Raw genomic sequence first — 25,128 nt, forward strand, 5'->3', positions numbered from 1 at the left:
AAACACATCTGCAGAATGTTTCCTTGTATACACTCATACAGTAGTTTCACCTTGCCGTTTATTCGGATGCAGGTTTTTTTGCTGATAAGTTTATTTTTTCCCCACCAGGTTCGACCAAAGAGGAGACGGCGGACTCCTCACAGCCTCCAGAGGGAGCCGAGCTCAGCCTGAGGCCGCAGGGCAGAAAGTCTATCGGTGAGTCATACTTAGTACATGACCTCAGATTCTGCGGGAAAAAGCTTTAGCTCTCGTTAGACGGCTGCAGACTCTGTAGGTCAGTCCGATCATTAAGCTGCTAAAATTAATTTCCTCTGTCAGAGTGACCTCCAATTCAGTGGGAAATCTTTAGTAGATCTCTCATTATGCACGCATAAGACGGGCCCGCTCCACCAAAACAATATTCAAATTCATTTCCTCAGTCATAGCTCAGTGTAAGCTGTATTTGTGTCACAGCTGTAAATTCATTAATGAAGGGAATTTATCCAAGATATTTAAAAGCCTTTCAAACCTTTAAGATTTATTTAACTGTAAACATATTTGTCCCTAATGTTTCAGGCGAGGTTGAAGCAGAAAGTGAGGATGAAGATGATGATGATGACGACTGTAAAAAGGGCTCAATGGATGAGGTTTGTAAATACTCAGCATTTTATTCAAAGGCTTGTAATGATAATGATTTACAGCTCAGGGTACTGTTTTCATGCCATGTGATGACGCTGCCCTCTGCTGTACACATTTCATATTGTATTTTAGTTCTTAAAAAATAAATGTCAGGAGAACTTTCTTTTTAAAATATCGATTACATGATTTGTTTGTTTGTGTGTGTTTTCATATACAGGGTACAGCAGGCAGCGAGGCATTTGCCACGGAGGAAATGTCCAACCTGGTCATCTACATCCAGCCAGTCAAGTTTAACAGTTTTGAGGCTTCCAAAAGTATGTACATTAGGACATGGAGACATGTTCTTGCTAAGAGAACAACTTTAATATCTTCATTAGCAATATGAGAATAAAACACTGTAAATAATATGGAAACTTCCTGCCCACAGAGATCAATCGCAGCTTCCAGATGTCCTCCTTTGTTGAGACTAAAGCTTTGGAACAACTGACCAAGTGTCCTGTCGAATTTGTGGAGTATCCTTCTCAGTCATACTTAATCATGTAATTGCAACTTCGGTTCTATTCAGTTTTTTTAGCTCCGTCTGCAGTGCACACATATTTACTATGATCTACTAATTAGCATGTCTTTTTTGGCACTGGAAGGTTTTTGACATTCTCCTATGTCCATATTATTTTGTTTTTACAATCACATTATAATCTTTGTCATTTTGATTTTGGATGTTGTAATCTTATTATCTTTCTTTTCCTAAAGACATGACATGAATTGAATGTCTTCCAGTCCTGGGATAGAGATCCCTCCTCTGGTTTTTTCCTTTTTTCCCCCGTTCATTTTGGGGTTTCTTGTGGAGCATTTCCCTGTGTGCTGTAGCCGTCCAATCACAGTGAGTGTCTTATTGTGTACAGCTCGTGCAACTAATTTTGTTGATGATATATATAGAACTGTATCTCATTTGAAATCAGTTAATTTAATTGTTCTAATTGTAATCAAAGTAAAGTAAGTATAGGAAAAAGGAGTAAATAGAAGAAGAAGGAGTAGTCATATTACCAGTTGTGCTTAGTAGTGCGGGCCATGCAGTATTGTCCTCAACCAGCTGTTTCCAGATACAACAAGCTGCAGCTGAGCAGGATCTACCCTAAAGGCACCCGCGTGGATTCATCTAACTACAACCCTCAGCTCTTCTGGAACGCCGGCTGTCAGCTGGTGGCTCTCAACTTCCAAACCATCGGTGAGCATAGATCATGAAAACATCTCCATAACATATTTTTCAATGCACGATGCCATTTTAAAGTTTTATTGTTGTTGACGCATCCAAATGTTGTTATTTTGTCCTCACTCCACAGATTTGTCCATGCAGTTAAACCTGGGCATGTATGAGTACAATGGGAAATGTGGCTACCGGCTCAAACCGGAGTTTATGAGGCGGCCGGACAAACACTTTGACCCTTTCACTGAGAGCACAGTGGACGGGATAGTAGCCAACACACTATCTGTGAAGGTGTGTGTTTGTCTTTTTGTGTCGGGGGAAATGTCTCTTTTCCGTCTGTGTGTGTGTTTTTAATCTTTTGTTATTTCTTGCTTTATTTCCTACTCCTTTCTTCTAGATCATCTCAGGCCAGTTCCTGTCTGATAAGAAAGTGGGCACGTACGTAGAGATTGACATGTTCGGCTTGCCGGTGGACACCAAGAGGAAAGCGTTCAAGACCAAGACGTCTCAAGGCAACGCCATCAACCCTGTCTGGGAAGAGGAGGCCATTGTCTTCAAGAAGGTCAGACTATGTACTTAATAGCATTCAATATACCTTCAAAAAAATGGCTGTTTTGAAGGATGAGTATCAATTTCATTTTATTTTGACCCCAATTACTATAATATAAAATAACCATATTGATGAAATATTTCCTAAAGACATTGTAGAATAACAGCAGCTGTGTTTTGTCATTTTGATTTGATAATGAGATATTTCTCTACATTTTCAGGTTGTTCTGCCCACACTCGCCTCATTAAGGATAGCCGTGTTTGAGGAAGGTGGGAAGTTCATCGGCCACCGTATCATCCCTGTGTCAGCCATCCGTCCAGGTGACTACGTTTTGTTCATCTCATCTCTTGTTGTTCCAGGGAATGTTATTTTTCTAGACTGGGAAAGAATAGAGAAAGAGAAAAGGTTAACAAGCAACACATCTTTTAAATATACCATCAGAAACCATGAAAACATCAGATAATAAAACAAAGGGCAAAGATAACTACATATTGTATGTCGTTTGAAAAGCTGTGGGTGTTTCCTGAAGTGTCACCAAATACCTTGCCTGCACTTTTCCAGAAGCAGGTTGATCTCTCTCTGTTATTTCTGAACTGACCAATCTGTCTCTGCAGGCTATCACTACATCAGTCTAAGGAACGAGAAGAACCAGTCCCTGACTTTACCGGCTCTGTTTGTTTACGTAGAAGTAAAGGACTATGTCCCAGACACATTTGCAGGTAAGTCATACAAAAACATTTTAAAACCAAAATACAAAATGTTGTCCAGCTTAGGAAGGTTCCTAACTGAGTGAAATAACCCGAAAGTACAGTACCTTCAAGGCAGCCATGATAAAAGAGCTTTTTTGAATTATTTACATGATAAGGAAAGGAGCTCCTCGCTTCCTTTATTATGTCCTTAAGCAAAGGAATCACTGACCATCCTTTTCAAAAGGAAAGGAGATAATGCTGTTTCACAATTTCTTGCTGCGGCAGCATCTGGAGTCACACACATTTCAGACGCTCACAAAAGGTACCGATCATCATGACTTAAAAATGCTGATCATGCAAGTAGCCAGTGCTTAATAAGCTAAGTTAATCTGATGATACATATTGATAAAGCTCATACTTTTGGTAAAAGTAAGTCACAATATTGTAAACCCAAATGGAAAATGTATGTCCTATGGAATGTTCCTCCACATATTTGCTTAACCCCGTGACTTTTTTTCACTTAAGTTAAGGAAAAGTGGTTGAAAAATATATACTACCTAATTTTTCTATTTTACTATTCCACCGCAACCATGCTCTGTTTTTACAAAAAGGCTGCTCTGTTTCCTTCTTGTTCATCAGATGTCATTGAAGCCTTGTCCAATCCCATCCGCTACGTCAACCTGATGGAGCAGAGAGCCAATCAGCTGGCAGCACTCACTCTGGAGGAGGGGGGAGAGGAGGAGGGAGACAAAGAGGTGTGTGTGTGCTCTTCTCTCCACCATGTGTGAGCTGATAAATGTTAGTGTTTGTGTGTGTGGAGCTTTGAGCCACTAATCAGTCGCTGATTGTGAGGAGCGCTCCCTCAGCCAGCTGGCTGCTCGCCCCACCATCAGGATCTAACTGGTTTGGAGATTAAACCAGATGGAGGGAAATGAGAACACGCAGACTGAGTGAAGGTCCTTTTCTTCAGCAAAACCTTATTAAAAATGCAATTTAAGAAAGACGATTCAAGAGGAGATTTTTAATATCACCACACTTTGAAACACACAGTCATTTTCCCTGTTGAAACAATGGATTATTTATGAGCTTGCTTCCAGCACAGATCCACAGATAGATGGTATCAGCATAGTCTTGTTTTGGGCCATTTTTCATTCCCTCTTGCTGGGTGTTGTTGCTGCATTTCATCAACCCTCCGCAGCATCTACCTGCAGCCTCTGGTTCTAGGTCTGCTCTGAGGGGGGGTCTGTCACTGAGGCTGTTTGTACCTACAGGCTGTGCTTTAGGGTCTTTGCTTGTCAGGAGTGAGAAGTTAAGATGCTGGATTTCAAGAATCCATTACACTTTTTTACAAATCTGATTACTTAACTTTGTCAGGCTGAAATCAGAATCAGATTTTTAAAAGTAGGTTTACACATACAGTACAAGGAATTTGTTGTGGTGCATAGTGGTGCAAACATAAACACAGTATAAGGAAATAAGTCGTAGAGACGGATAAAAAAAACGATTGTAAAAAGAAAATATTTTTAGAAACCATTTTCAACATACAAAAATAAAGAGAAATAGCATTCTTACACAGATTAGAAAAATACTAAAAAGTAAAAACTAAGTACAGTGAAAAAATGAGGGCTGTGCAGATTTTAAAAGAGGTGCTGTTTGAATTTGGTTCCCATCCAAATATAAAGGATATCTCACCATGTCAATACTCTGCACGGTGTTGTTGTTATCCCCTTCTATACCTTCATATTGTCACTACTGTGTCTTTGTTGTTGCTAAGTGAATACAATAAAAAAAAAAAAAATGTAACAATGCTGTTAATGTGCCGGAAAATATACTGTAGCAAAACGCCAATATACAATAGGCAAGGCATGGACAGTGCAGACAAACATTAAAAGTAACATAAGACAAGAAGAAGTCTCTTGGCATGATCAATGCAGTATTCAAACGATTCTAAAAATCGCTTCTGAAATGTAAGACATTTACACATGTATCAGTCCTCAAGGATACACACAACGATCTGATGAGCAAACGTGATTGTATAACTAACTGTTTTCAAGAAGTAAGTTGAACTTATTACTAACTGAACTTGGAGATGTGATTCTCTCTACACAGTCAATTTGTCAGATGTATGAACTCCAACTAGACTTAGCAGTGACCTTTATCTTTAGAACAGTCGTCAAGAAATTAACTTAAAGGCCAAGCTCCTCAGAAAAGTTTTGAGTCATGGCTGCTGAGAAAATGTGACCTTTTGTTTCAGTCCAAGTAACAAATCTTAGGAGAGATTGCAATGCGAACATCTCCTACTAATGAGCCATCAGCATAACCACACAAGCAGGAGAATTGGTAACTTTGTAAGTGATGCATCAAGGGTAAAGTAGCAGTAATCTGTGGTAATTGTGTCCCTTTGAATCCACGAGGATTCATGTGGGCGCAGGGAGCAGACACAGGCGTGGTACGAGAGGCGCGGCAGGACACAGGGTTATCTCAGGTTATGGCCAGAGGGGCCTGGAGAGAAGGCAGTTCCTAAGGGGGTGTCTTTTATCTGATTTGCCCGCTGATATGATTACCCACGAGGCCGGCTGACAGAGTGCTTTTTCATGCTGTGACCATGGAAACAGTCACCGAGGAAGGCAGAGCGGGGAAAGGCAGAGCACGGTGAGCAGGTGTAGAGAAAGAAAGGAGAAGATCTGCTTCGACTCGAACAAAGATAACTGAAAATTGCGTTCACTTTTCTGAGATAAGAGCGAATAGTGTGAGATTCAGCGAGGCCTAAGGGGAAATTAAGATCGGCTGAGCGGCAGAACAGGAAGCAATGTGGAGAGTGGGTTACCAAAGCTATGTCTACAAACTCTACTACAGGACTCAGGTACACCTAGAGACTCCTGAAAACAGATAGCAGCACTCAATGACGGTTTTCTTCTTCTAAAAAAGTATTTTGTGAACGTTTTTGAAAGCTCTGTGTCATGGAAAGTTAACTTTGTGTTCGAGTTAAAACATAGAGAAAGTAAATGTATGTTTTGACACTTTTTTACCTGATGACAGCAGAGAAATGTATTGTGGGTCATATTTTAGGGACCCACAATGATGAACGACAACTGTTTATGAAGAAGAGTCAGTGGTGAGTGTTCACAGATGTGTTGACTGGATTGTGGATCTTTGATGTGGTGGACAGGTGGAGGCAGGAAGTGATGCCCCCTCAGAATCTAAGGTGGATCAGAGGGTGGCGATGCCAGCAGAGAACGGACTGAGCCACACGCCCATCATCGCCCCCAAACCCCCGTCGCTGGTCGGACACCAGCCGCAGTCAGCAGGTACCGTGTAGATAACAAGCCTTTGATCCACTCATCACATACTTCCAATAAAAAAGCTAAAATGTTACATGAACTTGTCTGTAAATGGACTGAAATGTGCTTTTATAATATGTTGATATTCACTGTAAGGTTTAAAGTTACAACTACTTATCACTCAGTCAAGTATTTCACTTAGCTGTGTGATTGGTCAATTTTTTTGTCAATATTTTACCGTGCATATTGTAACTGTGCAACTAAACTAACATGTTGCACACAGGCTCATCGAAATCATCAGTTAAGACTGAAGACATCATTCAGAGTGTCCTCACTGGTAAGCCTATGCTTCATTCTTCATCCTTGATTACTTACTTTGTGGCTATTATTAAAATGAGTTTGATTTACTTTGTTTATGTGTTAATTATTTGGTCATTTAATTGATTTTAAGCCCACAAAAGAAAGACCTATAATAAAGAGCTCTCGCTATCATTTAATAACTTAATAAATCGATACTGTGCAAAGAAATTGTAATTTTATGGATTTTTTTAACCTAAATTGACAATGTTTTTTTCCGACAGAGATTAGTAAATCTATTCTATATATGTATTCAAAATAAGAATATGCTGTCATATGAGTCAATGCTCATGATTCTGGTATAATTGCTGTTATAATTATTACTCTGATGCAAATTCTATAACTGCCGATCATTTCCGCCTCCAAACAGTTGCTAAAACAGGATAAACTCTGTCCCACTGGCATTGACAGTATATCCAGTCATCACCCTTTCTCTCGCTCCCTTTTTGTCACCTTTTCCTGCGGGTCCTCCATCCCTGCCTTTAGAATTAGAGGCTCAGACAGTGGAGGAGTTGAAGCAGCAGAAGGGTTTTGTTCGAGAGCAGAGGAAGCAGTACAAGGAAATGAAGGAGCTGGTGCGGAAACACCACCGCAAGACCAGCGAGATGATCAAGGAGCACATGGCCCGCGTGTCCGAGCTGCAGGGTCAGTACCAACGGCGGCGCTCGGCCCTGCAGAAGAGCCACAAACGAGATGGTAAGAAAAGGTAGGTGGCCCTCCTCTTCGCCTCTTCAAACTGTTGGATTTCTTTGTTCTCCCTTTTACTCAATGTCAATCTCCTTAGAAATCCACAAAGAAAAACATCATCACAACCACAAAAGAATAGTCTATTGGCTTTTTTTATTCCCACAACTTACCGGCCAAATGTCAACAAAGTAAAAGCTAGCAAATCACATTTTAAGTACGTGATGAAAACTAAAAGATAAGGTCATCAGTTTCTCCCACTTAAAAGCAAGGTTTTCTTTACAAGCACTTACAACCAAAATACATTCTATCTTTCCTTTAAGGCAGAATTGAATGCGACCACAACACGTTACACTTTGAATACATTCATGACTCTCACTTGTGTTAAGGAACCTTCATCTTCACTCTGTTGTTGCTATGTTTACATGTATAAACTTTACAATATTATTGTGTAAATGTAGCTTACAATTCTTCAAGCTACCCCCTTTTTCTCTTGGGATAGTTCTGGGAAGTTTAGTAAATGACTATCTAAAAGCAATGATAAATTAGTTAAGTTCCAGGAAAGTGGGAAAAACGACATCAGAAAATAACTCGTAGTTATTTTTGTTAACACTTAATATAATTGTGTTTGAATTGTTCTTTCCCCTTTCCTTCGTTCTGTCCTCCATCTACATAAATACACAATACATTATGCACTTTAGAACATTGTTGATTGTATTGCTCCAAAGCAAACAGTGCATGTCAGACCAAAGAAAGGTTGAGCTACGTGTAGAATAAAAATGAGGAGATAAGGCTTCCTCTGAGCCTCAGGGAGTCGTTCAGGGCCCTCAAGAGTTCATCACCCGCTGAAGATTCAGTACTCAGCACGCAGCGAAGATTACAGTCCTCTCAGACAGTGTGGAGAGCAGAGGGCCGCTGAGGCAGACACATTTCAACACTTTACTTTGTGGTAGAAGATAAGTGCTCCTCCGAATGTTTGAAATAATGTAATAAATTAAAAGCATTGATAATCCTGAATTCAAAAAGTATTTATCATTTGTTTACTACAAGGTGTAAGTTCCCTAGTTTTGGCCATATAAATGTCTACCTTATCTTAGCACTCAGCTTGTGGTGCTCAATGCGGCAAAAAAAGAAAAATAGTTCCTACATGAAACTTTCAAAACAAGGAATGTGGATTATCTGAGGTCATGATTTCCAGAATGAAACACTGCTGTTGAGTTTTTAAAATGTATTTCGACTTTCAGCAAGTTGAGTGTAATCTAGTTCCATTTTCAGAATGTATCACAATCAGAATCTAAATACTTTGTGTATCCCAGGGGAAATTGGGTGTTTTGTTTTATAATGAAATAAGATAAAAGATGAAAATGGAATTTAAAAAAGTACAAAACAAGATCAAATAAAATAGAATATCAATAGTTATATAAAAATAGCAAGTTGAAGTAAGACTGTGCAATAAAGAAATGAAATAAGGATATATAAACATAAGAGGCTAAATTAAAATGTCCAATACAAAATATAATACAAGAAATATAAGTTAAAGTATTGACATTGTGCTACATTATTTTGAATTATATATTATATTGAAAAGAAAGCAGACAAATCACAGCACAAACAACATCAAACTTTTACTACAGTAGATGAATGAATAGCACTTGTTTATTTTAGAGTGAATTTTCCCTTTTTAGTTAAAATTCATAGCAACATTCCCTGAAAAATATGTATGTGATGATAGGGAGACCATTTTGTGTCATGAGAGCATCAATGTGATTATCTGTGTTGCAAATGATAGAATGTTTTAGGACTTCTTTGCTGACAAAACTAAGTCATCTTAATTTCCAGATGTTCTGTTTGCGTATGTGTGTTCAGTCGGTCGGAACACTCCCTGTCCACCCTGGAGCAGGAGCTGTGCGATCTGGATCAGGAGTGCAGCCAGAGGCTTTCAGAGCTGAAGGAGCAGCAGCAGCAGCAGCTCCTCACACTGCGACAGGAGCAGTACTACAGCGAGAAGTACCAGAAAAAAGAGCACATCAAGCAGGTACTCAACAAACAACAAATACTGTACACACACACTGCAGCTGGGTTGGCTAGTGGTTCAGTGTAAAGTATGTAGCAGGGTTGCAACAAATCTTTCTCATACTGTCTGTTTTTACTCACTTTTAAGACGTACACCTTTACGAAATTCAGCTTTATTGGCAACACCTGATTTACCGCTTTACTGGCACTACTGACATCATGCTGTATGCGCACATTTAATAAAAGGCCATAGAAGCAACGTTTTTTGTAAGACTTCATATTTTCAGAGATGTTTTCTCTCATACTGTTTTACATAATGCTTTCTCATAAATGTACCACTTTATTCTGAGAAATGTTGAAAATAAATTCTAAGGAATGTATAACTTTCATCTCTGAAATGTAGCTTTCTCTCCAAAAATGACCCAACTTTCCATATCTTTCATTTTTGTATTTCTTTCCTACAATGGCCTGTTGTAAAATCCTACTTGTTTAGGATGAAAGAGATCCCACATGTCATATTTCCTGCCACCACTGTGCCTCCGTTAACTGCCCATGTATGGCCACCACACAAGCTACATTCATTCTTTTGAAATGATAGATTGAATATAGTTACATTGATGCTATTTCATTCCTTACACACTATGCTAAAGTTTATTATAACAGTAAATCTATTTAGTGTTTCCATACATGTTAAGATACATCATATAAACAAGCATGTACTGTATGTGTCAGTTGGATAAACAAACACACATGTACCACACTCATGCAGGAGCTTGTCCAGGCTCGTGTTGGACTTGATAAAGTGCTGAATGTCTCTCAATAAATCTCAGCGAGGCTAACGCAGACTAATGAATAAACAAATGAATGAGTGAATGCTGCAGTAAACTCCCAGTCACCCCCCTTTAGATGATTACAGTCATCATTCTGCTGCCTGTGCACATGTGCTGGTGTACGGTGTGGAAAAATAAATGTCTTCTGCTCCAGTACACCTGCACAGTACAGCTGAGGCGCCAGGTAGATTCATTCAAGCAAGAGACAGCAAGCATAAGAGATCTGTTTCATTTCCCTGATCTAAATGTGGTTTCATTATCAACTGATAATAAATATTAAGGGGAAATAACTTGTATATTATAACTTTAAACTATAATTGTTTATAATGCATGTATACTGTTTTCTTTTTTTAATTAACAAAGTATGCTTAATTCCAGAAAAGCTAGTGTGTGTTACATTTTGACTTTTCGGGGTGTGGAATTATAAATGTCTCTTTGTGTGTCTCACTCTAGCTGGTGGAGAAGCTGACCACCATAGCAGAGGAGTGCCAGAGTGCGCAGCTCAGAAAGCTCAGAGACATCTGTGAGAAGTAAGACTGCATTCAACATAAAGCATGCTCACGCATTCACAGTAACACAGAGGCACCTTACATTTTTCATTACATCTTTCTCTTTGTCCTTCTCAACATCTGCAGAGAAAAGAAGGATCTCAAGAAGAAAATGGACAAGAAAAGACAAGAGAAGATCAACGAAGCCAAATCTAAAGACAAGAATGTGACAGAAGAGTAAGTTATCTGTTGTTAAACATGAATAACTATTCCTCATAAATTGTTATATGTGTATGACCACTAGATGTCACTACATACAGTACTTGAGATGTACTGTAGCTCTGTTGGGACTGTCTGCTTGGTTTGACTGTCATTATAATGTTCCCCACAGAGAGAAGCTGGAGATCAACAGATCATTTGTCAATGAGGTGGTGCAGTATATTAAACGGGTAAGAGCGGCTCTAATATGATAGAGAATTTGTATTTGATAATCATCCCCTGCAATTATTCTGAAAGAAATTACAGTTAAAAGTCATGTGATTTACTCAAACAAAACATTAATGTGTCTTTATGATTTACCACCACCTACAAAAGTAAACATGTGTGCCTACAGTTATATGTTTAATGATGACATGCAAAGCCCTGATGGTGTGTGTGTGTGTGTGTGTGTGTGTGTGTGTGTGTGTGTGTGTGTGTGTGTGTGTGTGTGTGTGTGTGTGTGTGTGTGTGTGTGTGTGTATAGTTGGAAGACGCGCAGAGTAAGAGACACGAGAGACTACTGGAGAAGCAAAAGGATAACCGCCAGCAAATCTTGGATGAGAGGCCGAAGGTAAGACGTTTATTTAGGAAAAGTTCAATGTGAAATATCTCTTGTTGTGTGAAGTGTTTGTTGATCACTGTACACTCTGATGTTTTTCATGAACTCCATCACATTCTCACCATAGCGCTCTTTTTAAGTTCCTGGGCTGTTGCATTGCAGGTTCACTGTCAGGGTGCTCGGCTCAGCATGTCTTTCATTCTTTGCATGTGCAAAAACAATTCTAAATATGTCTGTTCCCCTTAGTATGAAGTGCTGTGGCGACACATGGTGACCAGCAACAAACGTCTTGCATTTTTAAAGAATTTAAATATCATAAGACCTTTATTTGGTTTGTTGGTCCGGCTACTTAGAATGAATTTATGTATTTTACACTTAGGTCAGTGTTCAAGCTCATTAGAGTGTTGACCTTTATATAGATTTGTTTCATAAGCAGTTACAGGAAACATCATTTTGGTTTAATGTGACTGAATTGTCCTGTAGTTGTTCATTTAAACACCACTAGGGGGCGATGTGGCCCAGGTTTACTGAGATATGCACTTTTTGGATGACCTTCAAATGCAAAACAAATAGTTGTGTTTTTCAATATTAATGCTGTTATCAGACTGTGTTTGAATACCAATACATGCCCTACTCTTTGTGGTTGCATACGGTATTCGAGTTATTTGGCTGTATATAATTAAATACTGGCCTTGTAGAACAGTCAGGATGTAATTCCACTAATGCAACTCTGCTATACTGCATATACATAAGTGGGTTTACTGTGAAGTGGATGCATTCAGGAGCATGAGGGCTTTTCCTATTTTAGCAGCACAGTTCCCAACATTGTCATTGTGACTGTCATTGTAGGACGCTTGTGCAGCTGGAGAGCATGGTAAGAATATCTTTGCATCCCAGTGTTCATCATTAATATAGCACTAGTGCGGCAGTATTAATACGCAAGCTTTACACTGAGCCACTGACTGCTGTCTATGGAAGCCCATGTCCGCCAATGTGATGGAAATAATGACAAAATATCTCAAAATAATGATAAACTTTCTTTAATTAATTATTAATCACATATATTTTACTAGCAGAAATGGGCTTCTGCACATTGCATCTCTGTAATGGCTGAGACCTGGCAAGTATTACTAAAATGCAGAATACAGTATGAATAATTGCAAATATGTAATGTACTCTTCTGCAAGAATGACAAATACAGCGTGGCTGTATTGCTGTAAATGGAGGTGTTATCTGCATAGCATGGCAGCAGAATAATATAACAGGGAGAGCAGATTGGCCTGTGTGTAGTGAGATCTCACCCAGTCGGAGTTCCCCTATTTGATCCCGATGTGTCCTTGAGGAAGATCCTAGAAACCAACCGGAGGGAAAGAACATCACCATTTTGGGTTACCAATAAGGTACATCAAATCAACTTGATAGCATGTTCTATTAAAAGCACAAATGTCTCAGTTACTACTACGGTATGATACGGTGCAGAATAATGGGATACTTTATTAAAAGTATGAAATGTTTCTCGCATCCCAACAGCTCCATTTGCAAAATCAACAAGGACAAGTATTTAAGAAGAGAAAAAAGGCAATAGACATTTATCATAATAATATTTACAAAACCCTTTAATATAAATGTAATCTGGTATTAAACTATGTGTATGACTTTTGGATGATCTGGACTACTAAAACATGCAATTCCAAGGATCTCCAGACAAGGAAGCATAGGAGGCATAGTCTCACTTGTAATACTAAACCATTTTACTAACTATTTTGTTCATTTTTCATGATCAGAACTCATATCACGTGGTAATAGTACATCCTATATCTAAATGATTTAGACTAATGCAGTACTAAATATATTGCTCTCTGCTTGCCAATGAGACTCCGGTGTCATCCTCCTGTCATGTGTTTCATCTTGTTGTCAAATGAAGAGCATAGTGCACATTTACCATAAATGAGGTCATGTTTTTTAGAAAGAATGTTCTGTTGGAAACAAACCCATACATGCCCACTCTTAAAGTGCAGCATGGAAAAAAATGGATGTTAGCAACCGTAGCTTCTCACAAAAATGGAACTGATTATCCATCACCTCTCCTGCTGTCGCAATCACTCCCCTTAATCGACATCCGGCCAATTGGCAGATTGAATTCCCTCCCGAGGAAAGGCTATTACATAGTAATCAACCGTCTCCTGCAGCGACACTCATTAATATGCAAAATATGCAAAGGGTTGTCAGAGGACACATCTCTGGAGGAAGTTAGCAGAAAGAGCCCAGGTTTATGTTTGTAAAAACTATATAATTACACAAAGTGCTGCAACACTAACCAAAGTTAAGGATACATTGTGTGGGAGGATGTGCTTTTTTAGCTAATATGACAAAACAACATTATCATTTGATAATCAGACGCTCTTGTGACATCTTATTAATCCAATAATAGCCTTTGGAAATGTCCTTGAGCAAAACATTGAACCCGGGTCATTGGCCTTGCGTGGCAGCTCTGATACCATCTTTTTCTGTGTAATGAATAAAAACCATTGTAAAAGCTCTCGTCTTTCGTAATTAATTCTCTATGCTGAATGGAGTCCATTCAGCATAGACCCAAAATTATATTTGAGGCAAAGTGTTGTTGAATAATCCCACAGGAATACCCCATATTAGTCATTTTGTCCATGGATGGGTGTAAACAACAGCAGATGGATACAAAACATTGAAATCGTGATGGACTGGAAAACAGGATGTAGAAAGTTCCTCTGGTTGCTGATGGGTATTCAAAACCAGGACAGGGCAAATATAGAAATACTTATGTTGTGTGTCATGGCGTGTGTGTGTTCAGAGGGAGGAAGATACAACATACTTTCTCTCTCACACAGTTCTGACCCACTTTCTCCATTGGGCTCAGCAGCCACTAATGGACAGCTATAACGATCCTTGGTGGAGACCCTGAGAGCCCAGCGGCTCGCTGTAATGCTAGTGTGTGTGTGTGGACAAATGAATGTGATATACCAAACTTTAAACTAGCTGTTGTACAATATCTCCATTATTAAAGTAGGATACTAACTGCTGTTTAGAAAATTAGAGACGATCATAAGGAGAAAACATTTGAGAAAGATGTTTTGTTCTTCTCGAGAGTAAAGGTGAACTTTCTTTGTGCGTGCCACACATGATAAGAAAATATAAATCAGAGGCTGAATGGAGGCTTTTGTTCTGTATTTCTAGAATTACGTTATATTGTTGAATTATTTTGAAATGTCAAGAATAAATTACAAATGATGAGAAAAACATTCAGTATTCATGCCAAGTAAAAAGAAAATATAAATCAGGAGGATATTGTTGTGTTTTTATTGATGAAAAAGAGTTAGAAGTAATATGAATTAAGAATAAAGTCAACTTTAAAGTCAAACTTTTGAGGACAAATGACATGATAGGCATTACCAGAAAATGTGACCTTATTCTCTACATTTTTTATTTATTCTCGAAATGTAGAATAAAATCAAAAACTTGTGCTCCTACTCTGATTCGCCTGACCCATATCATCTTCCATAGTTTTGACAATCCTTGTTAGATATTATCTCCATACAATTGTAGCTGTTACTTAAAAGTCCCAGCATTCTTACAAATGTTCCTCTTTAGTTCGTAAGATTTCGAATTTTTAGAAAGTTTGAGGATCACATATTGAACAAGAAAGTAGAGAGAGAAAAAGAGACGTGGCGAGGCCCGTCGTCACTCGCCATGATCACGGAGGTGTCATTGTCCTGCTAATAATCCAATCAGAACGCTCAGCGGGAGTCAGCCGGCCCAGCAGGATGACCGCTGCTGTTCCAGCACACTAGAGTCCCCATATCCTCAATCTCACTTCTTAGCAACTTCTCTTGTTACTCTGGGCCACCTTTTCAAGTTAGCATATGTCCACCTTAAGCTGCTCACTACCCTGTTTATTGTTTTTATCTTTTTTATCAATTTTCAAATCAAATGTAAACTACTCAGGGTAATTGAGCCAAATCAAACAAGTGGAAATCTCTGCAGTTGATTGAAACCTTTTCTGAAAGAACACTATAATGAGTTCTGTTCAGTTATACACTGCTGTCATCGATACAGCTTTAAATATGCATTTGTTATGATTACATTACTAATGATCTAAAACTAGTGATTCAACAACTTTGCCAACACAGCCAAACAAGTCAGAAATGCACTGTTGTCTGACAGCCTCTTGATTGGTCACCTTTTTCTCTTCTTAGCCTCAATTGGAATCTACTTCTGTACCATAATGACATCACTTCTATTGGCTAGCACTCCAAAACATTGTACGTAATAGGCTAAGGGTCGAGTTATCTCTAAGCGGTTGACCAAACAAAACAGAGCCGGCCAGCTAACCAATCAGAGCAGACTGGGCTCTGGTTTCAGACAGAGGGTGAAAAGAGGTGCTGCAGCACAGGCAGTATGAGAAAAATAAAGAGCTTTTTGAACATTAAAGCATGTAAACATGTTAATGTAGAGGCACAAAATACAAATATAAACCTGAAAATGAGCATAATATGGCCCCTTTAAGGCTCTTTCTTCCACCATCTAAAATGTGCTCCGATTCCCCTCTCTTTGCACCAAAAAGGACAGATAGTACAGATGTCTAGTAACAAGCATTCCCTCTCAGCCTCCACACTGAAGGCTCACCAGGCCATGTTGTAATTCCTTTGTACTCGCCATCCCCTCACAAACACCTTATCTGGCTGTGAAAGAGAGTATGACATGGTGATAACGCCATATGTTTCCCCACAGTGTGCGTTGGTGTGTGTGTGAATGGTGTGTGAATGCACTGTATTACGTGGGAGGCATGCTCATTCTTTCTTACTTAGGAAGAAAAAAAAAGAATCTCGGACGGTGTCTCCCCACCGTGCAAGCCTTGAACCAACACACAGACACACACATCCGTTTCGACACGCAGGAATCCTGTGCGGTCGTCATGGAAACTCGGGTCCCCCGCTCTCTCTCCCTCCCCCCCTCCTTCCTCGCCGCTCATATCCTCTGCTATCCTACATGACTCTCTGCAATCTGTTAATTTGGAACTGAGTGCTCATGACGCAATATCCCAGGGATGGCTAACGGAGGTGGGAGAAAGCAGCAAGGGGGGGGGGGGGGGGAGCAAACAGGTTGGAGGAGACAGGGAAGGCTGGATTTGAGGAGGAAGGGAGAAAAATATGTGGCCACGCTCTCTCTGCCTCTCTATGGGTGATGTACTGTAGGGGTGGCCACTATGTTCCCTCATCACAAGCTTTGATCTGTATCATCCCTGCCCTACTGGGTGTACATCAATAATGCACTTGTGACCACACACGTACACACGTACACACACACACACACACACACACACACACACACACACACACACACACACACACACACACACACACACACACACACACACACAAGATCCCCACAGAGAACACTGAGTGCAAAGTAGAGGTAGAATTCAAATCCATTGTGAATGTGTGAGTGCGCGTACATGCTGCATGCTTGGTTACTCGTCTGCTCTATTATGCTAGCTGCTATTTTAGATCAGTGCACGAGGGTTCATTATGTATGCCCACTTGTGCTAATGAAGCTCTCCAGGGTTGTGCTCTGTCTAAGGAAAATTCACTCCTGAACTCATGCTCATGGAAAGTGTGGTTCCTGCAGGAGCGAGGTGAGAACCGCAGGAAGACTTTTGGTCCTGTGAGGGAGAGGATGGAGGAATCGGAAGATGTTTTGAGGTGGAAAGTGAAGTATGGTGGCTGGCGATTTTGTGTGAGGAAATGAAAAAAAAGCCTATTATGGTTGTAAGATAAGCATATTGGCATTAGTAAATAAGACAGTTAAAGTAGTCTTACAGCCTGCTCTCTAAATGAGATGTTAGATTGTGTGCCACTAATTCATTATAGAAGAGAAAGCTGCACTGCTTACAGCTTAAGGGAAGTGATCTTCACGGAAATGAAAGAGAAAAGAAACGTTGACATCCTCATTATGAGTACGCATGGGGGTTTAAAGCTGCACTAATCAATAAATTGACAATGGATCAAATCAATCGAAAAGGGTTGCTCGTTATCATGAACCCAGCGATAATTATAATCCAAGCACAGTTCTCCTCAGTTCTACGTAGTGTCTTTCATTGCCCCGGAAATGTCATTTATTTTAAGTAAAAAAGCTTCTTCCAGACACCAAATGGCAGACAAGGCTGGTGATCATATTCTAGCTTTAAGATGATAGGCATTATAAGTTAGTGGAAATCAACATTTGTTTTGCTGATTCATCCTCCTCATGAGTATTAATATCAAAAACCTGAAAATGATGGCCGGAGATACACGTTATTATCGCTTAGCTGTTTCAGAGTAATGGTCAGGGCTGTTTGTCTAGTGTAGGAGTGGCGCTGTCCGTAGTACTGAAACAGAGCCGAGGATATCACTGTCAAACTGATTTCGACACACAATCATTACCTTCTCATAACTTGTGATTTTGAAACAGAAGCCTAACGTTGTCGTTGTTGTTGTTGTTGTTAAGCCGTTCTCCAAAGCTCTCGATCGGCATGTAGACCTTGAGGGCAAAACAATGAAGACTAACAGGAACTCCATAGAGCTGCAGTTATTTGTACTTCTCTCTGGATGGATCAATAATGCTGTTGTTTGTCAAAGCAATAATGAATGCTAGTTAACGTAGGTAACGTTGGTTGCAAACACATCACATCTTGCAAGCGTGAAACCGTGTATTACATTTTTTCACATTTAATTCTGTTATTTAAGGATTCAACATGTCTTTTGGAACAGTGGAAATACTAACCAAGACTGGTTTGATGGTTTTAATTGTATTTTGGTGGAAGGAAGTGTGTTAACGATGATCAGTGATGTTCAAGGACGGTGTCACTGTTGAAGAAGGTTGTCAGTTCTTCATTGGCGTTCCCCTAGAGACTTGTCGTGACCTGAGAAACTATGGATTTGTACTCAACTCTAATAATTACATAAATGTAATTTCATTTTACAAGGATTTACTGTACAAATGCAGCATCTTTTAGTAAGCATCCACATCTGATTCAAAGATATCAACTCATTTCACAGCTGGCCTTTCCTTCTGAACCAATCCTTTTAGGGGAAATGCTCATTACTGTACACACCAAAGGGAGCTATGCAGGAATGTTTTTACAATTCCTGGAGCTTAAGGTGGAATCTAAGAAGTACTCCTGCAAAGCAAAAAACATTATTTATTTGAGTCGTGAAAGGGCACTGACACACAGATAGTGGATAAAATGCAGCCTACAGTGCTCCTGTCTCTTTCTTTCATTACCTGTGTCCTTTTTTCTCTGTCATAGTTTTGACCAGTGCAGACGAACTGAAAGGAATGGTGTTGTTTTCTTGCCTGCTCTCCCTCACTCTTACACACACACACACACACACACACACACACACACACACACACACACACACACACACACACACACACACACACACACACACACACACACACACACACACACACAAACACAAAATGACAATTTATTTTCAACCAGTTGAGTTTTAAAGCCTCACAGCTGACCTCTTTACAGCTTGTACAGACGTTTTTGATCTCCCACACAAGAAATCAAACATCAGAAGTAATGGTATGTGTCCACAGGATCATTCATTCCCACCCTCCCAGTCTTTGCATATGTAGGCAACTTCTGGTAGCACCATGCTGCGTTTAAAGAGATGAGGTGTCACTTTGGCCACTCCTCAATAAGTCTAACCCGCCACGTCTCCAATCTCCCCAAAAACAATTACCAAAAACTCAGAAACTGCATGGTTTATTTTCATTATATAATCTCGAAAGTTTTCTTTTGAAATCCTCCAGAAGGAAGTGCCTCATTGCACGCCAATCAAGGGTTTCTAATAATGGAAAACGGCTCAACCCCTCACATCTAAAAAATCCCCTGTGGACACCTTTCATAATTAATCATCTTCTTGCTGCCAAACTCATAAGAGTTCAGATGGTATTTACCGATCAAAAAGCCATAGATTTTGGGGAAGCTCTTGAAAGATTGTGGCTCTATATATCTGTTCTATAATCCTCCATGTTTGTATCACTCCTTGGGATTTTTCAAGCTGTCCGTTCATCATCCAGCCCCCCGACTCTAACAGACGGTCGTTGGTGTTCGCCTCTGACCTGTTGATCACACGCACAACACGCACAGACATGCCCGCAGATTGACACACGCACACGTCTGTCAGAGAACTGCATCTCTACTCCCACCTCCTGTGCCCGGGTGTCGTCAGATGGGAGAAAGATGACAGCTTTAATGAGAGGGTGTTAGGGCCTCAGCAGGCAGGGTAAAGGCAAGCTGCACACACACATGTACGCTGCACACGCACACGTACGCTGCACACGCACACGTACGCTGCACACACACACATGTATGCTGCAACGCTGCACACACACATGTACGCTGCACACACACATGTACACAGCACACGCACATGTACGCAGCACACGCACACGTACGCTGCACACACACATGTGCGCTGCACACGGTGTACATCTAACTCCTTCAGCCTACTTTCAGCTATAGAAAACATCCAACTATTCAATTATTCAGCTTTTTCAGGACATTGAGGACTTTTTTGTTTATACCTTTTAAACTTTTCTTTTAAATATTAAGCCTCATCACTATTTGTCCCACTCTGCCAGCTTTACATTTCACTTTCAAGGTTTCAATCAAATGTTATATGTGTAAAATTGGATTGAGATACGCTTTCTGCAAGGGGAAAATGTATTAAAAGAAGAAAACACTCTCTATTTTTCAAGCATATTACTAGAGGCTACAGTAAGTATGATACTATAACAACTCCTTCCCAATATCTTTGTTGTGTTTTTTTTTCATTACATTTATTATTTATTCAACGAGATATGCCCAACTGCTCATTTCAACATTATCAAAAACATAGCTTTGTCTTTTGTTCGGTGTTAAATTGTGGTAGAGGTCATAGTCATACATGCATATATCATAATAACCCTCAGAATTTAATATTAATCCCATCCTAGCAATGCATCAAAGTGTTGTGAAGGCAAGACCTGTGTACCAATCAGGTTCTCTCATCTTGCTCTGCAGTACTCGTAAATGAAAAGGATACCATCTCAAAATCTGGAGTGGAGAGGGCAGAACATTAGAAAGTATAGAGAGCAGAATGGCGCTCATTGACCTTCATTCTTCCTTCTCGGCTCATCGAATTTGATATTTTTTTGTGAATAGGTCTTGAGCCCTTCAGGGCTTCTCTCTGCAAGCTTTGAATTTCATGGCCGCTGTATTGATTGGCGGGTAGATTTAGATGAGTTCATCAAAAATAATTCAGCTTTCTCTATCTGAAGTTGTTGCAGAAGTGCGTACGTATATGTCTCAAAGTCTGATTTACATCAATAGATGCAGCCTTGGCTTTTTCCTCTGTAAGTCAGCGATGCATTTTCTATTAAGATTGTTACGTGTTTACTTTTGTTTGAAGTTTGGTGTGAGTCTGAAATCTATTCGTTGAACATAGACCCCTCTTCTGATAGGATCCAAGATAAATCCTATCAGAACTCGCAGGTATTTTCGATCTCTCATAACGCTGACTGTGTTTAGCTCCGAGACTCTGACACCATTCATCTTACCGGCTTTTCTTTTAATTACTGCTCTCCCATGGGAGCCAGCCGGGTAGTTAAACTGAGAAATCAGCATTACAGCAATTATTGGCTCACAATGAAATGAATACAATCTTGTCATCTGTAATCATTTGGGGCCTCTATGCCTGGGAGAAAAATAGCTTCTCTTTTCTAGTTATACGTGATGGGAGGGGGGTCGTGGTACCTGTCGGTTTTATCTACAGTTTATTTGTAGTCTCAGATGTTAGTTATCCAAAAATAAATATTCCTAATCATTGTAAAACAGTCATAGGAAAATATGACAGGCTTTACTCTGCCCTAGCACTTGCAAAACTAGAATGGTACCAGAAAAGCGTACAATTCCTCAAAGGCCAATGGTGCATTCAAATGCTCCTGGGATAGTCCAATGTCCCGAGTAGTTTCTCCGACATTTTCAAGGAATTTCCAAGTTCGGAACACATTTTTCAGACTTTTCTGAAAGCACAAAAGTAGCAGGAATACAATATTTAAAAAATCATAATTCACCTATCCACCTGGTTATATGGAATCGCTCCAAAATGTATTGGTTCTTCCTTGGTCCATAATAGATCCTTCCACCAGTTATCATTAAAGTCCGTCCAGTACATTTTCCATTATCCCACTGACAGAGAAACAATGAATCTCCATTTTAAGCAGGTAAAGAATCTGATATTTCCCTCAGGAGGGGCTAGAAACCAAAAATAACTTAAATGAAAGTAAACACTATGAAACATAACTGATAGCAGGATGAAGCAATGCTTAAAGCTATTTCCAAGGATACATTAGGATAATGCACAAATTGTTAAAAAGTGTCAAGAAAAGCAGGGTATTACAATACTTCTAATAGATAGAAAATATGATGTGTTATTTAAAATGTACTTTGTTCACGATGTTCCTGGACTCAACAGGTCCATTTCATGTGGTTGTTACTGAGTGTTTTCGATGACGGATTGTTCACGTTATTCTCTTCTGAGAACTGCTTGTTGATTCAAATAAATAAATTAAGCAGTTCAAATCTATAAACATTATGTACTCTGGAAAAGTCAAGTGACCATGCTTCGTGAACAATCAGACCTGGGGAACTTTGGCAGTACTGTAGCTTTTTAAACAGGTGAAAGAATAACTTAACTACATTTTTCAAAACCTCCGCAGGGATTTGATGTTCTAAAACGTTAATTGTGTGAAAATATTGGCAGAATGTGCTCTGTTTTCTGTCTTTGTGAACATCTTCAAATAAATATATCCATAACAACACATTCCAAATGACAGTTCTGATCTTCCACTTGTATCTTATCTCTTGTTTGTTCTTCCTCCACAGCTGCAGAGCGATCTGGACCAGGAATACCAGGACAAGTTCCGCAGGCTACCTGTGGAGATCCAAGAGTTTGTTCAGGACAGCAGCAAGGCCAAGCTTAGCGACGGCGACAGTGTCCATGGAAACCTTGTTGCGTCCTCAACGACAGAGAAGCTGAACCACAAGGCGTCGCAGTCAGATGACGACACGGAGGAATGCTCGTCGGAACGAGTTTACGACACGCCCCTTTAGAGATTCAACCTCGGTGCTTTGCTTCACACTGGGACACTGATTGATGGATGTGTTTGTGACCGCAGATCTAGGATGAGACTGGTCCTAATTTTAACCAATGGGAGGATTAGATCAAATCTGAGCCTGAATTGGTGAGTAGAGGTCTTCTCTGCTGTAATGCAGTCTTGTCCGGAAAGAAGATGTTTTGTGTAAATAGTCCCTTTTTGTGTATTTATATGTCCCCTTTATGTTGTCGTCTCTTTCGGTACGGCCACAGGATGTGTAACAAAGCACTAACTATTTGCAGGAAATAACTTACTTGAACTATTGCACAGAGATAGTAGTTTCTTTTTATTATTTTGTATTATCATGATATTGACAGTAGTGGTGGTTAGTGAGGTGTTGTGCCATGGTTCTGAATTGACTTATAGTACAGTGGAAATGTCATTTAAATAGTCACCTTGTACTGTACATAAAACCACTGCATAGTCAGCCTTTGAAGCTTCCATCTTTATACGATTTAGATTCACTCTTACTTATTTGCACTGAAGGCTCCCTACGTAACTTTGTAACTCCTTTACTTTAACCCAGAGGCACTGGTGGCTTGCTGGTTCTCCATTTTGTTCTCACAGAACTTAGCCTATGTGTTGCTGCTATTTCGTTTTAAAACCCATCACTTTTTAAAATGTTCACTTATATGGCTTGTCTGATATTTGGCATGGTGATATAATGCAGTGTCATTCTTGTTTTTCTTTGGCTAGTTTTTTAACAAGTTTGTGAAGAGAAAGGAAGTGAAGAGAAAGTGTGTTGTACAGTATCTGCATGTCATTGAACAACTGTAAATGTTACAGTAGCTTCGTAGCAGATATGTTTAATAAATGTAAATCTATTTTCTCGGAAAACATTTAAACTAAAACCTGCAAAATGGTGCACTGTGGCTTGATCCGTCACTGTGGCATGAGCTGGACTAAAATAAGTAACAACACACCCTTTTGTTAGATGGCTCAACTCAACAGGTTGTGCATTGTATTCTTTAGCTTTGTCCTAAAACAGTCAAACCAGGATATTAAACCGGAGAAGAGGATGCTGCTGTAGTTTTATAGAAGTGGCCCTCCTGGTTCCTGGTACTGGTTCTCTGTGTACCTACAGAGGAATGTGTGTGCAGTTCCCCCGCACAAAGAGCAGATGCCCGTGACCACAGGAAGTACGCTGCCCACAGGCATTATGCTTAATGTTAACCCACAATTGGTAGCTCTAGTTAGAAGTGGGGAAATAGTCCAGTTACATGTGAAAAAACTCCAAAAGTTAATCTGTGAAACACCAGTGTTTACTAATCTAACGAGTGACTGGACTATTTCCTCTTTATGTAACAAACTGTGCCCATTCAGTAACCATGAGGAAGTGTTTTTTACTGACTTCCTTACTGTCAAGTGCCATTTAACTCACAGGTCATTTGATATCAGATCACATTTCAGCTGAAAAAAAAAAGAGTTGAATGTGAAGGATAACCTGACATGTAAGTACAAATACTTTCTAAAAAGACGATATTGATGTGAGAGTCCTGTGCCTTTGAATAGGTTTGCCTTGTTTGGTGTTGAATGTGTGAAATGCTACATTGTTTAAATTGCCATTGTATTATATGATATTATATTATATGGAGCTGTCTGATATTGAATAGACCGTGTGCACTTTTGTGTACAGTACCACTACTGAGTAATGCTTGTGATGAGCAGTGTTTGACATGTGTCTCATAAGAAACGCGAGACGTACTTCCTTCTAGTCTTGAACCACTTTAGGATAGTCCAGCCCCCCCCCATCAACTTATGTGTATGCACTCTGGAAATGTAAATGTATGTATGACATTAAGGATAAATCCTGAAGTTGATAAAAAAAATATATAGTGTAAAGGGAATTTGCCTGTAATTAAAATAAATGTGGCTATTATTGTACTCTGCTGGAGTTGTGTCTTTTGATTTGTCCTTGACCCCTAAATCTTTTTCCCTAATGTGATATGTGTTGTCATTGTCATTCATACATCATTGTATTGTCTTTATTTTCTTAGCTTTTCCACTACCTTGTTGTATTAAATTATCAAACAGTACCTCAGAAGGGCAATTATCTCATCCATTCAGTTCTTAAAGGGGCCCTATTAAGCTCAGTTTCAGGATCATATTTGTATTTTCTGCCTCTACTTTGACAATGTCAGTAGAGGTCCCCACCCCCTCCAGCCTATTAGGTACAATGTGTTGGAGAACTAGCCAATAGAAGCGTACGTGTTACACAGTGATGTCACTATGTTACAGAAGAAAACAAAGTGGTCAAATGGAGGCGTTTGAGGCAGGGGGGGGGGGGGAGGTGGTGGTTGGGCGAGAAACGTACCACAGGGAGTGTTTAGCCTTTGTAGAAGTACAGACCGAATTCTTGAGGACTGCC

General features: G+C 39.7%; 1 protein-coding gene across 1 annotated transcript in view; it reads left to right on the top strand.

Moving 5' to 3' along the window:
* The window catches only part of LOC104951799 (1-phosphatidylinositol 4,5-bisphosphate phosphodiesterase beta-1), a 72,479-nt gene extending 47,870 nt beyond the window's left edge, over window positions 1-24,609 (top strand). The window contains exons 13-31 of the mRNA XM_010778530.1: window positions 109-195; window positions 556-626; window positions 836-932; window positions 1,046-1,130; window positions 1,719-1,843; window positions 1,959-2,113; window positions 2,220-2,384; window positions 2,593-2,692; window positions 2,987-3,091; window positions 3,701-3,816; window positions 6,231-6,369; window positions 6,626-6,679; window positions 7,186-7,405; window positions 9,250-9,418; window positions 10,680-10,756; window positions 10,862-10,951; window positions 11,106-11,163; window positions 11,457-11,543; window positions 22,489-24,609. Coding sequence (XP_010776832.1) covers window positions 109-195; window positions 556-626; window positions 836-932; window positions 1,046-1,130; window positions 1,719-1,843; window positions 1,959-2,113; window positions 2,220-2,384; window positions 2,593-2,692; window positions 2,987-3,091; window positions 3,701-3,816; window positions 6,231-6,369; window positions 6,626-6,679; window positions 7,186-7,405; window positions 9,250-9,418; window positions 10,680-10,756; window positions 10,862-10,951; window positions 11,106-11,163; window positions 11,457-11,543; window positions 22,489-22,716 — 2,228 coding nt within the window. The 3' untranslated portion in view covers window positions 22,717-24,609. The remainder of the gene's footprint in view (window positions 1-108; window positions 196-555; window positions 627-835; window positions 933-1,045; window positions 1,131-1,718; window positions 1,844-1,958; window positions 2,114-2,219; window positions 2,385-2,592; window positions 2,693-2,986; window positions 3,092-3,700; window positions 3,817-6,230; window positions 6,370-6,625; window positions 6,680-7,185; window positions 7,406-9,249; window positions 9,419-10,679; window positions 10,757-10,861; window positions 10,952-11,105; window positions 11,164-11,456; window positions 11,544-22,488) is intronic.
* Window positions 24,610-25,128: the final 519 nt, after the last annotated feature.

Source organism: Notothenia coriiceps, unplaced genomic scaffold, assembly GCF_000735185.1.
Source record: "Notothenia coriiceps isolate Sejong01 unplaced genomic scaffold, NC01 NC01_scaffold00000339, whole genome shotgun sequence".
Classification (NCBI taxonomy): domain Eukaryota; kingdom Metazoa; phylum Chordata; class Actinopteri; order Perciformes; family Nototheniidae; genus Notothenia; species Notothenia coriiceps.